Source organism: Pongo pygmaeus, chromosome 15 (genome assembly GCF_028885625.2).
Source record: "Pongo pygmaeus isolate AG05252 chromosome 15, NHGRI_mPonPyg2-v2.0_pri, whole genome shotgun sequence".
Lineage (NCBI taxonomy): Eukaryota > Metazoa > Chordata > Mammalia > Primates > Hominidae > Pongo > Pongo pygmaeus.
The window spans coordinates 21,405,254-21,418,713 of NC_072388.2; the positions used below are offsets into that span (position 1 = coordinate 21,405,254).

At 40.8% G+C, this 13,460-nt stretch overlaps 1 protein-coding gene across 2 annotated transcripts in view; it reads left to right on the forward strand.

Annotated features, from left to right (window-relative positions):
- Nucleotides 1–13,460, forward strand: part of RNF212B (ring finger protein 212B) — an 81,815-nt gene that overhangs the window by 49,249 nt on the left and 19,106 nt on the right. For both annotated transcript variants that reach the window (XM_063651440.1, XM_063651439.1), the window contains exons 3-4: nucleotides 2,413–2,465; nucleotides 3,454–3,528. In XM_063651440.1, coding sequence (XP_063507510.1) covers nucleotides 2,413–2,465; nucleotides 3,454–3,528 — 128 coding nt within the window. The remainder of the gene's footprint in view (nucleotides 1–2,412; nucleotides 2,466–3,453; nucleotides 3,529–13,460) is intronic.

Here is a 13,460-nt window from a genome sequence, read left to right on the forward strand (position 1 = left end):
CCATTTAGCATTAGGTATATCTCCTAATGCTATCCCTCCCCCCTCCCCCACTCCACAACAGTCCCCAGAGTGTGATGTTCCCCTTCCTGTGTCCATGTGTTCTCATTGTTCAATTCCCACCTATGAGTGAGAACATGCGGTGTTTGGTTTTTTGTCCTTGTGATAGTTTACTGAGAATGATGATTTCCAATTTCATCCATGTCCCTACAAAGGACATGAACTCATCATTTTTTATGGCTGCATAGTATTCCATTGTGTATATGTGCCACATTTTCTTAATCCAGTCTATCATTGTTGGACATTTGGGTTGGTTCCAAGTCTTAGCTATTGTGAATAGTGCCGCAATAAACATACATGTGCATGTGTCTTTATAGCAGCATGATTTATAGTCCTTTGGGTATATACCCAGTAATGGAATGGCTGGGTCAAATGGTATTTCTAGTTCTAGATCCCTGAGGAATCACCACACTGACTTCCACAATGGTTGAACTAGTTTACAGTCCCACCAACAGTGCAAAAGTGTTCCTATTTCTCCACATCCTCTCCAGCACCTGTTGTTTCCTGACTTTTTAATGATCGCCATTCTAACTGGTGTGAGATGGTATCTCATTGTGGTTTTGATTTGCATTTCTCTGATGGCCAGAAAACCTAGGCATTACCATTCAGGACATAGGCATGGGCAAGGACTTCATGTCTAAAACACCAAAAGCAATGGCAACAAAAGCCAAAATTGACAAGTGGGATCTAATTAAACTAAAGAGCTTCTGCACAGCAAAAGAAACTACCATCAGAGTGAACAGGCAACCTACAAAATGGGAGAAAATTTTCGCAACCTACTCATCTGACAAAGGGCTAATATCCAGAATCTACAATGAACTCAAACAAATTTACAAGAAAAAAACAAACAACCCCATCAAAAAGTGGGCAAAGGATATGAACAGACACTTCTCAAAAAAAGACATTTATGCAGCCAAAAGACACATGAAAAAATGCTCAATCCCAGCACTTTGGGAGGCTGAGGCGGGCGGATCACAAGGTCAGGAGATTGAGACCATCCTGCTAACACGGTGAAACCCCGTCTCTACTAAAACTACAAAAAATTAGCTGGGCATGGTGGCGGGCGCCTGTGGTCCCAGCTACTCAGGAGGCTGAGGCAGGAGAATGGTGTGAATCCCGGAGGCAGAGCTTGCAGTGAGCCAAGATTGTGCCACTGCACTCCAGCCTGGGCGACAGAGCAAGACTCCGTCTCAAAAAAAAAAAAAAAAGAAAGAAAAGGAAAAGAAAAACCTTTAGTCCCCAGAGAAAGAACAGTCAAGTTAAGTAGCCTCAGGGGAAGCTTTTTTCTCTTTACAAATCTCATGACCTTTTAAAGTTGTCGCTAATGTAAAAAGCTGTTTACTATGGTAACAGCAGCTCACTTTGGAGTGGTTTTTCTCCGTGAAGCATATGCCATGTGATGTTTTCTCCCGACATGGCATTTGTCTTAATCAATGACCAGTCCCACTACTAAAATTTCACTTTACAGAGAAAGATTAGGAATCTTAATTTTTGCTTCTTTCAGATTGGGTTAATTGGGGAATGAGAGTAGCAGAGCTTCAAAGCAAGATTAACAAATATTAGCAAAGCGATGACAAGGTAGGCATAACTGGGGAGTTTCTTACAGTACCCAATGTGTGCCTGCTGTCAGGTCAATAGAATAGAAAAGAGTAACTTAAAGTTAAGATCTTTGGTATCTTGTACTCTTCCTTACTCTTGTAAATGTACTCCAGTACTTCTGCTGGGAGTTTAGAATTGTCCCTTCTGTCCCACAGAAGAAAATTGGGAATTTATAAAAAGATGGGGCAGGAGGTGCTGGGGTGGTGGCTCATGCTTATAAACTCATCACTTTACGGGGGCCAAGATGGGAGGATCACTTGAGCCCAGGAGTTCAAGACCAGCTTGAGCAACATAGGGAGACTCCATCTCTAAAGATAATAACAAAATTAAAATGAGCTGAGGTGGTGGTGTGCGCCTGTGGTCCCAGCTAGTTGGAAGGCTGAAGCAGGAGGATCATTTGAGCCCGGGAAGATGAGGCTGCAGTGAGCCATAATTGTGCCACTGCATTCCAGCCTGGGTGACAGAGCGAGACCCTATCTCAAAGAAAAAGTAAAATAAAATTTAAAAAGATAGGGAGATGGGTAGACGTACGGTGTGAAAGCCCTACTTATACCTCAACATACTAGTTTGGAAACACTTCTTTAGAGAACAGAGCTTAAGTTGATGTCCTTTTATAAGACAATGATATTCTAAATTCAGTAAGAACCCTTTTTTTCTTCTCTTGCTAGCATACTAGATTGTTGCCATGTACTTTAACTCTTTAAATCTTACCTCATGCTCATGAAAGCCAAATTTTTTTTTCCCTTTTCCTCCCAGAAAAATGTGCTGTTTGTGGAACTGCCTGCAAGCATCTGGCTCTTTCTGATAATGTAAGTTTTTCTCCCCCTGCCACAAACCATCTCATCCCATTCCTGGCCTGTAGGAAGTATATACAAAGTGCAGATGGTGAATTGTTTCAAAAAGAAAGAGAAGAAGACCGGGCATGGTGGCTCACACCTGTAATCCCAGCACTTTGGGAGGTCAAGGTGGGTGGATCGCCTGAGCTCAGGAATTTGAGACCACCCTGGGCAACATAGTGAAACCCTGTCTCTACTAAAATACAAAAAATTAGCCAGGTGTGGTGGTGGTGGCCTGTAGTCCCAGCAACTTGGGAGGCTGAGGCACGAGAATTACTTGAGCCCGGGAGGCGGAAGTTGCAGTGAGCTGAGCTCGCGCCACTGCACTCCAGCTTGGGCTCAGAGTAAGACTCTGTCTCAAAAAAAAAAAAAGGCAAGCAAGCAAGCAAAGAAACAAACTTGCAGATAGCAGTTTGTAAAAAGAGTATAAATAACAGGCCAGCTGAGGAGGCTCACACCTGTAATCCCAGCACTTTGGGAGGCTGATGCGGGTGGATCACCTGAGGTCAGGAGTTTGAGACCAGCCTGGCCAACATGATGAAACCCCTGTCTCTACTAAAAATACAAAAATTAGCTGGGTGTGTTGGTGGGCACCTGTAATCCCAGCTACTCAGGAGGCTGAGGCAGAAGAATCACTTGAACCCAAAAGGCGAGGGTTGCAATGAGCCTAGATCACACCACTGCACTCCAGCCTCAGTGACAACAGCAAAACTGTCTGAAAGAAAAAAAAAGAGTATAAACAACAGATGGAAGCATTATTTGTGACCACTGTTACAGAAGCACAAGGTAAGGAGAACTGGACATATAATGTACATCTAGAAGACTGGTGATCTCCCTTTTACGCACAGTGGAGATAATGCCAGGTACATTAGAAAAGGTGGTACATCCTTTGTCATATTAGTCAGTATTTTATTTTATTCAGTTGTGGATATTCTCACAGTGTGTATTGCTCTCTTTATAGCTGAAGCCTCAGGAGAAGATGTTTTTCAAAAGTCCTGTGGAGACAGCTTTGCAGTATTTTAGTCACATCTCTCAGGTATGAGAATCAAAAGTGAAGAAAATCTGATTCTCCAGGCAAATTCTAATTGCATCTTATTCCTTTATAAAAGGTTTTCTTTAAACTGCATTTGTACACAATGGAGGGAAATTGACTGCTTTCTTTGCTTTCTTCCTTGATGATACAAATTTCAATCAGTTAACTTTTTATTGACCCAGAATCTGTGATAGGCTGTAAAATCACTACGTAGCTAACATCTTGCCTTGTATTTCCTAGTTGTATTAATTAATTTCTATGACTAAAGGTTGTTCTAGAGAGCTTTATCATTTTTCTCAGCAGATAGATGCATCTTCTAAAAATTGCTTTGAGGATACAGGCCTGGCCCTGCAAACAATAGGTTTGATGGTTTAACTTGCAACCAGTAGTTTATAGCACTAAGTTTACGAGAGTATTTCTTGTTTCCCATTCTCACTTTTCAATAACCTTTTTAATAATACTTACCTCTTCATTTAGTGTTCATAACTGGTTGCTTGAATTTTAGGAAATATCTTTTCTTGATGTGTCATATGTTGGCATACTATTGACTTGGTCAGGAGCAACAGGAATGTAGAAGAAGGTAGAGAGAAGGCAGGACAACCATTTGAGAGAGTTCCCAAGTTGTAAAAACTTTCGTTTTTTTCTTTCTACTCCCCAGTTCTCTTAAATTATTCTATAGTCTCATGGAATTCCTATCTTGGCATATTTCTTGAGATTTTTATCACTGTTCCCTTTCTATACTCTTACTTCTTATTCTTTTGAAAGTACCCCTTTTCTAAACCTCAAGATGATCCTTAGTCATTTTCTGGTTGAAGATTTAATTTTTCTTCAGTGTCCTGCCTCTCAATCCTCACTCTAGAGATAGAGTAAGGGAAATTAAGGCTTGCTGCTTGCTGTCTTTAACTGCTTGGTTGAGCCATCATATTTGACATACACTATATTTAACATTGTAAGTATATTAAAATCCAGCTGAGACTCAAGGAGAAATGTAAACAAGGTCATAGGAACAAGAGAAAGAGCAGACCTTTAGTTAATAAATAAACCTAGGCATAGTTAATGATCAGTAGAGAAATCATATGTAGTCTGAATCCTAACCTGCCTGATCATGGGACCAATTACACATGGTCAAGTAATCAAGATAAAAGAAATGGAAAGGGTCAGTTAATCATCACTTTAGTGAAGGGCCAATTTGGTGAAGTCAGCAAAGTCTGAAAATGTGTTTTCCTAACTTGTGAAGCTGAATAACTGATCCAATACCTAGATTGTTTCATTCAGGCTTCTGCTCAAAACATTCTTCTTCAGTCAGTCCTTTAGTGACTCTCATATTTCAAATAGTAGCCCCAACATTTTCTACTCCTTACCATGCTTTTTTTTCATTGTAGTTCTTTTCTCTAATATTATGTTGTATATTTGTTGTCTGAATCCTGCACTGGAATATAAGCTCCATGAAAACAGATTTGGTTGGTTTTGTTTATTGTTCTCTTTTAATTAGTCCTTAATAAGTAGTGGACACTCAAAACGTTGTCATTGAATGAATGAATGGAATGTTGTTCTAAATATCTATTTATGTTTTTACATTCTCCAATCTCTACAATGACTTAAGGCCATTTTTCTGCTGTACTTTGTGCTAATAGTTGATCAAGCTAACTGTTTTGAATTCTTTACTCACCTCAAGATAATCTTTCTGAGGGATTGGAGAACCTCATATAGATCTGTAAGTCTGTAAGTTTTCTTTTCTTTTGTTTTTTTTTGAGATAGAGTCTTGCTTTTATCTGTCGCCCAGGCTGGAGTGCAGTGGCGAGATCTCAGCTCACTGCAACCTCCGCCACCAGGGTTCAAGCGATTCTCCTGGGGGCGGGGCAATTTCAGTCTTACTCATCTTGTATGTCAGCTCCTAACATAGTACAAGGACCATAGAAGGATTCAATAAATAGTTTTTGAAAGAATTAATGAAATAATCTTCCCTATTGAAGTTTTCCTTTAATGTATATGAAATATAGTAAAGTGATAATACTGGGAAAACTGTTGGTGTAGAAATCTAATGACCAACTTGGCCTGCTAACTTATAGCTTTATTTCTTTGAACCAGTCATACTTCCTCACATGTAATATGAAATAATAATACTTATCCTACTTCTTGTAAAGATCCAATGAGACAATGTTTATGGAAATATTCTAAAAACTGTAAAGTACTTTAAAAAAAGACAAACAAAAAACAGAGACTGTCTTGCTATATTGCCCAGGCTGTTCTCAAACTCCTGGCCTCAAGCAGTCCTCCCACCTTGCCCTCCCAAAGTGCCAGGATTACAGGTGCGAGCCACCGTGCCCAACCTGAAAACTGTACTTTATTAGTTTAAAGAATAATGTGGAAAAGTCATGAAAGGTTATGAGTGATCACAAACCCACTTAAAAATAGTTGAAGATCATATAAGTAAAAAGAAGCTTGTATTTTAAAAAATTGTTGGCCGGGTGCGGTGGCTCACACTTGTAATCCCAGCACTTTTGGAGGCTATGGTGGGCGGATCACCTGAGGTCGGGGGTTCGAGACCAGCCTGACCAACATGGAGAAACCCCGTCTCTATTAAAAATAAAAAATTAGCCAGGTGTGGTGGCACGTGCTTTTAATCCCAGCTACTTGGGAGGCTGAGGCAGGAGAATCACTTGAACCCAGGAGGCGGAGATTGCGGTGAGCCGAGATCGCACCATTGTACTCCAGCCTGGGCAACAAGAGCAAAACTCCGTCTCAAAAAAAAAAAAAAAAAAGAAATTGTTTTCAAAGGGAAGTATAAACACCCCATCTACTTTTTTTTTTAGGTCCACTAGTTTTCATGCAATCACCTTCTTTTTTAATAACAGCTTTATTGAGATGTAATTTACATACCATAAAATTTACCCTCTTAAAGTATGCAATTAAGTGGTTTTTAATACATCCGCAGAATTGTGCAAACACTACTGCCTAATTTTCAAACATTTTCATCACCCCAGAAAGAAGCTCTGTACTTATTGGCAGGCACTTCCCAAACCCTTGCTACCCTCCCCATCCCCAGGCGATCACTAATTTACTTTCTGTTGCTATGGTTTTGCCTGTTCAGGACATTTCATAAATATGGAATCGTATAATGTATGGTCTTTTGTGACTTGCTGCATTCACTAAGTATAATGCTCTCAAGTTTCATCCATGTTGTAGCACCTCTATTAGGACTTTATTAGTATTTCATTCCATTTTATGGCCAAATAACAATCTATTATATAAATGGATATACATTTTACTTATCCATTCATTAGTCGATAGACATTTGGGTTGTTCCTACTTTGGGGCTATTATAAGTAATATTGCTATGGAACATTTATGTGCAAGTTTTTACATGGACATACATTTTTATTTCTCTTGGGTATATACCTAGGAGTGGAATTTCTGGATCAAATGGTAACTCTATATTTAACTTTTTTAGGAACTGCCAGACTGTTTTCCCAAATGGCTGTACCATTTTACATCCTTAGCAGCTGTTTTAGTCTGTCTGGGCTGCTATAATAAAATACCTTAGACTGGGCAATTTCTAAATAACAGAAATTTAATTCTCACAGTTCTGGAGGCTGAGAAGTTCAACATCAAGGTGCCAACAGATTCAGTGTCTGGTGAGGGCTTACTCTTTGCTTCCAAGATAATGCCTTCTTGCTGCATCCTCACATGGCAAAAGTGGCAAAGAGGCTCCTTCAAGCCTCTTTTTATTTATTTTTTTGAGACAGGGTCTCACTCTGTCAGAAGGGCTGGAGTGCAGTGTTGTGGTCATGGCCAGTGGTGCAATCATGGCTCCCCTGCAGCCTTGCCCTCTTGAGTTCAGGCGATCCTCTCACCTCACCCTCCCAGGTAGCTGGGACTACAAGCACGTCACCACATCTGGCTAGTTTTTGTATTTTTTTTTTTTAATAGATACAGGGTTTTCCCATGTTGCCCAGGCTGGTCTCGAACCCCTGGGTTCACGCAATCTGCCCGCCTCAGCCTCCCAAAGTGCTGCAATTACAGGCGTGAGCCACTGCGCCCTACCCCAAGCCTCTTTTTTTTTTTTTTTTGAGGCGGAGTCTCGCTCTGTCGCCCAGGCTGGAGTGCAGTGGCACGATCTCGGCTCACTGCAACCTCCGCCTCCCGGGTTCAAGCAATTATCCTGCCTCCACCTCCTGAGTAGCTGGGATTACAGGCATGCGCCACCACACCTGGCTAATTTTTGTATTTTTAATAGAGATGGGGTTTCGCCGTGTTGGTCAGGCTAGTCTCGAATTCCTGACCTCGTGATCCGCCCACCTCAGCCTCCCAAAGTGCTGAGATTACGGTCATGAGCCACCGCGCCCGGCCCGCAAGCCTCTTTTTATAAGGACACTAATCCCATTCACTAGAGCAAAGACTTCATGACATAATCACCTCCTAAAGCCTCCATCTCTTAATACTATTGCATTGGGAGTTGAGTGTCAACAAATGAATTTTTGTGGGACACAAATATTCAGACCACAGCAGGCCAGTAAATATTTTAAGCTTTGCAGGCCGTACAACTTCCGATGCTGCCACCCAACTCTGCTGTTGTAGCATGGAAGCAGCCATAGACAGCATGGAAGCAGCCATAGACAGCATGGAAGCAAATGTGTATAATTATGTTCCAATAAAACTTATTTACAAAAACAGACAGCTGGTATGGTCAGTTGTTTGCTGACCCTTGGTCTATTTTATGGTTTTTAAAAGATTTTTGAAGTCACATATGTTTTTACTAATATATACATACATAATTGCTACATATACTGTTGGAATAAAATCAGGTCAAGATTTGATTTCATCAAGAGACCAGAGCTTCTCCATCCCTCATTTGAATTAAGAATTTGAACAACTGAGGTACTCAGTGGGCCAGGCGCAGTGGTTCACACCACTTTGGAGGCCAAGGTGGGAGGATTGCTTGAGGCCAGGAGTTTGAGACTAGCTTGGGCAACATAGTGAAACCCCATCTCTACAAAAAATTTAAAAATTAGCTGGGCATGGTGGCGCACACCTGTAGTCCCAGCTACTCAGGAGGCTGAGGTGGGAGAATTGCTTGATCCCAAGAGGTTGAGGCTGCAGTGAGCCATGATTGCACCACCATACTCCAGCTTGGGTAAAAATAGAAAAATTAAAAAGAGATACTCAACGGTGCTTTTGAAGAAAAGTTGTATTTAGTTTGATATTATTTTACCTAAAAAGGAAAAGCTGTCAGTATTTAGGACTTCTGAAACAGTGTAGTTGAATTCTTCATCACTACTGAGCAGGGGGTTGAGGAACCTTAGGCCAGTGTGAGGTAGTAGTCCTTTGATCATACAAACTATGCAACCCAAAACACAACCCTCTGCCTGGTGGGCTGCTGTGGCTCTCATTCAGAGTGAGTACTTCACACATCTTACTAACAATCCTCCAATTGTTTTGCTAAGAAAGCACTTTTAGGGTTCTTTTTTGTTCAAATCTGTTCCCTCTGAACCGTCACAATAATCTATTTCAATTACAAATCTGAACAAGTAACTGACTTTTCAAAATCATTTGGTGCCTTCCTATCACCTAAGTTTCAGACTGCTCAGAGGGATACATAGTTACCTTAATGTTCTGGTTCCTCCTAACCTCTCCAATTTCAGTCACAACTACCATCTCACATCTCATGTACAAACACAAGTTATTACATAAGGTTATTTATTACCTAATCTATTAGGCAGATTTAGTTCTTTGCAGTTCTTTTACAGACCATATACTTTCATACCTTTATACCCGAAATGCCTGACTTCTACACTTTAAAAACTAAGTTAGGCCGGCCGTAGTGGCTCACGCCTGTAATCCCAGCACTTTTGGAGGCTGAGGGGGGTGGATCACCTGAGGTCAGGGGTTCAAGATCAGCCTGGACAGTATGGTAAAACCCTGTCTCTCCTAAAAACACAAAAAATTAGGCAGGTGTCGTGGTGGCACGTGCCTGTAATCCCAGCTGCTTAGGAGGCTGAGGCATGAGAATCGCTTGAACCTGGGAGGCAAAGGTTGCAGTGAGCCTAGATTGCACCACTGCACTCCAGCCTGGGTGACAGAGCGAGACTCTATCTCAAAAAAAAAAAAAAAAAGACTGAATTAATAGTTACCTCTTAATCATTTTCTCTATATCTTGTACGTACTTGTGTTCTGCATATAACCTAGTGTTTTACTTATTAGTTCATGTGTCAGAAGGTCTCTTCTACTAGACTGTGATAAGCTACTGTGAACCTGGAAAATCTGAGACAAGTCTCAGTTAATTTAGAAAGTTTATTTTGCCAAGATTGAGGACATGCGCCTCAGAAGGTTCAGACGACATGTGCCCAAGGTGGTCAGAGTGCAGTTTGGTTTTATACATTTTAGGGAGATGTGAGACATCAATCAACATATGTAAGATGAACATTGGTTCGATCTGGAAAGGTGGGACAGCTCAAAGTGGGAAGGGGCTTCTAGGTCATAGGTAGATAAGAGACCAATGGTTGCCTTCTTTTGAGTTTCTGATTAGCCTCTCCAAAGGAGGCAATCAGATATGCATATATCTCAGTGAGCAGAGGGGTGACTTTGAATAGAATGGGAGGCAGGTTTGCCCTGAGCATTTCCCAGCTTGGCTTTTCCCTTTAGCTTAGTGATTTGGGGGGTCCAACATATTTTCCTTTGACGCTACTAAAAGACAAGAACCCATACTATTCATCTTAGCATTTCCAGTTCTTATGCCTGGCGTAAAGTGTTCAGTAAAGGTTTGCTAAATGAAAGGATGAATAATCTTTGCACTATATATTTTCTGCCCCTGTGTGAGATGTTTTCTGATACCAACCAGTTCTCTGACACCAACTAGGTATGCAACAATTCAATTCAATTCAATTCAATTCCAACACTAATTCCTAGAGTTTTAGTGTCATACTTCACATGTTTTGGGCGCAGCCTCACAAGACTGCCCCGACTCTGGACACCAGCCACAAATGGCGTATCCAGGCTACAATACTTCAGACTGGCCAACCACAAACTTGAGGATTCCCATGAACTTTCTCCTGCTCCCCCAAGCTTCAATAATTTGCTACAATGACTCACAGAATTCAGAAAATTACTTTATTTATTATTACCAGTTTATTATAAAAGATACAACATGGGGGCCAGGTGCAGTGGCTCACGCCTGTAATCCCAGCACTTTGGGAGGCCGAGGCGGGCGGATCACCTGAGGTCAGGAGTTCGAGACCAGCCTGGCCAACATGGTGAAACCCTGCCTCTATTAAAAATACAAAAAGTAGATGGGTGTGGTGGTGGTGGCAGGCACCTGTAATCCCAGCTACTCTGGAGGCTGAAGGAGGAGAATCACTTGAACCTGGGAGGCGGAGGTTGCAGTGAGCCAAGATTGTGCCACTACACTCCAGTCTGGGCAACAGAGCGAGACTCCGTCTCAAAAAGAAAAAAGAAAAAAAAGAAAACCATACATCATGGAAATAGCCAAATGGAAAAGATGCAAAGTATGTGAGGAGGGGTGCAGAGCTTCCGTACCCTCTCCAGATGCACTACCCTCCCAGCACCTCCAAGTGTTCACCAACTTGGTAACTCCCTGAACCCCGTTGTTCAGTTGTTATGAAGGTTCCATTACATAGGCATGATTGATTAAAGAATTGGTCGTTGGCAATTGAACTCAATCTCTAGCCCCTTTTCCCTCTCTGATTGTCGGGGGTGGGGTGGGTGGGAAGAAGGGTTGGGACCCCAACCCTCTAAACAGTGTTTGGTTCCTCTGGCAACAAGCCCCCACTTTGATGCTATCTAGGACCCACCAAGAGACACCTCATTAGGACAAATTCAGGTATGGTTGAAGGGGGCTTGTTATGAATAACAAAAGATGTTCCTATCACTCAGGAAATGCCAAGGGTTTTAGTAACTCTGTGAGGAACCAGGGACGAAGACCATATATATATTTCTTACACCACACCCTGTTCAAAAGATCCCCCTTAAAATCAGCCCATTAAAAAAAGTTTATTATGATTTTATCACATATAATTTTAAATGTTTAAAACAGTATAATGATATGTATAATATAATTAATTTCTGAACCATATCAGGTTCATTGCCCAGTGCATGGCAAATTAGTACACCAAGACACTGGGTTGCAGCAGAGAAAGGGGTTTAATCATAAGACAGCTGAACAAGGAGATAGGAAACCTCAAATTTGCCTCCAGGAGGAGTTTGGGGCTAGAGGTTTTTAAAGGGCTGGACGGGTAGTAAGCCAAGCTGTGGGGATCATTGGTTGGTTAAGGAATTGCAAGTTGAAGTCATGAGAAGGGGGATGAAGAAATTGCATTTCACTGTTCCACTGGAATTCAGGATCTGAAAACTATCTTAAGCAACTTTTAAGCAAAAGCCTTATGATTCTAATGTCATATTCTATTTATGAGAACAATGAGGATGCAAATGGTCAGCATCTAGTGTGATGTGACTTTCGCAGCTAAAAGGAAGTGGGCCAAAGTGCAGCCTGATTAATGCTTAATTGTAACTATATTTCTGTCCAGAACCAAGCATGTAATTCTTGTTAAACCCTATGAGGACGGTTTATTTTCATGCATCCATCACTCCACTTCAACAATTATCAGTGAATGGCTAATTTTCCTCCATCCATACCTCTTGCCATCCCCACCCAGATTATTTTAAAGCCAAAACCAAATATTACGTCATTTCTATCTGTAAATATTTCAGTGTGTATCTCTCAAAGATAGGAACTTTTTTCTTAAATATAACCACATCATGCTAAAATAACAATTCCATAATATTATCAAATAATCAGTCCCCATTCACATTTCTCCAGTTGTCTGAGTTTTAAAATGTTCCCATATTTTGAATTGAGTTTCAATAAAGGTATATATTTCAGTTGGTTATTATGTCTCTTAAGTTTCTTTTACACTATAAGTTTTCTCTTGTTTCTTTTTAAGTTATTATTGAAGAAAATGGTCTTTTGTCTACAGAGTTGTTCACAGTGTGGATTTTGTTTATTGTACCTATGGAGTCATTTCATATGTTCCTCTGTGCTCTATTTCCTGTAAATTGATAGGTAAGTTTAGGGTTAATCACCATCATTGGTTTGGGGGCGGGGAAAGGTGAGGCAAGACCACTTTATTCCAGTGTTGTATTCCACCAAGAGATACTTAATGGTCTATGTCACTTATTTTGTATGAGGGTAGCCATTGATGAACTTTGCAGAGATTCTTAATTCATTAGAAGTTGTAAAATTCCAATTCTGTCATCCTTTCTCATTTTTTTAGTTGGAGTACTTCTAAAGAGAAATGTCCTTTTATCAAGCAAATGATTATCCAGATATATAGTTCAAAAATACTAAGACTTGCCGGTAGATATTATGGAATGAGGGAGTTTCACCAAAGATAGATAAGGCAAACTAATAGGTTTTGAACGTCAAAGAGAGATCGTGAATTTACCAATATCTTTAAAGTGAATTTCTAAAACTTAGTGACTTATTTACAGATGTTCAAAAATTAAATTGCATGTAAAAATAACTCTTCAACTAAATACAAATGCTGACATTTAAAAATAAGAACTAAGGCTAGGCACAGTGGCTCATGCCTGTAATCCCAACACTTTGGGAGGCCGAAGTGGGAAAACTGCTAGAACCCAGGAGTTTGAGATCAGCCTGGGCAACATAGTGAGACCCTTTCTCTTAAGAAAAAAAAAATTAAAAAATTAGAGGGGTATGGTGGCATGCACCTGTTGTCCCAGCTACTTGGGAGGCTGAAGTGGCAGGATCACTTGAGTCCAGGAGGTTGAGCCTGCAGTGAACTGTGAACAAACCCCTGCACTCCAGCCTGGGTGACAGAGCAAAACTCTTTATCTCAAAAAAAAAAAAAGAACTCAAACTGGGCATGGTGGCTCACTCCTATAATCCTAGCACTTGGAGG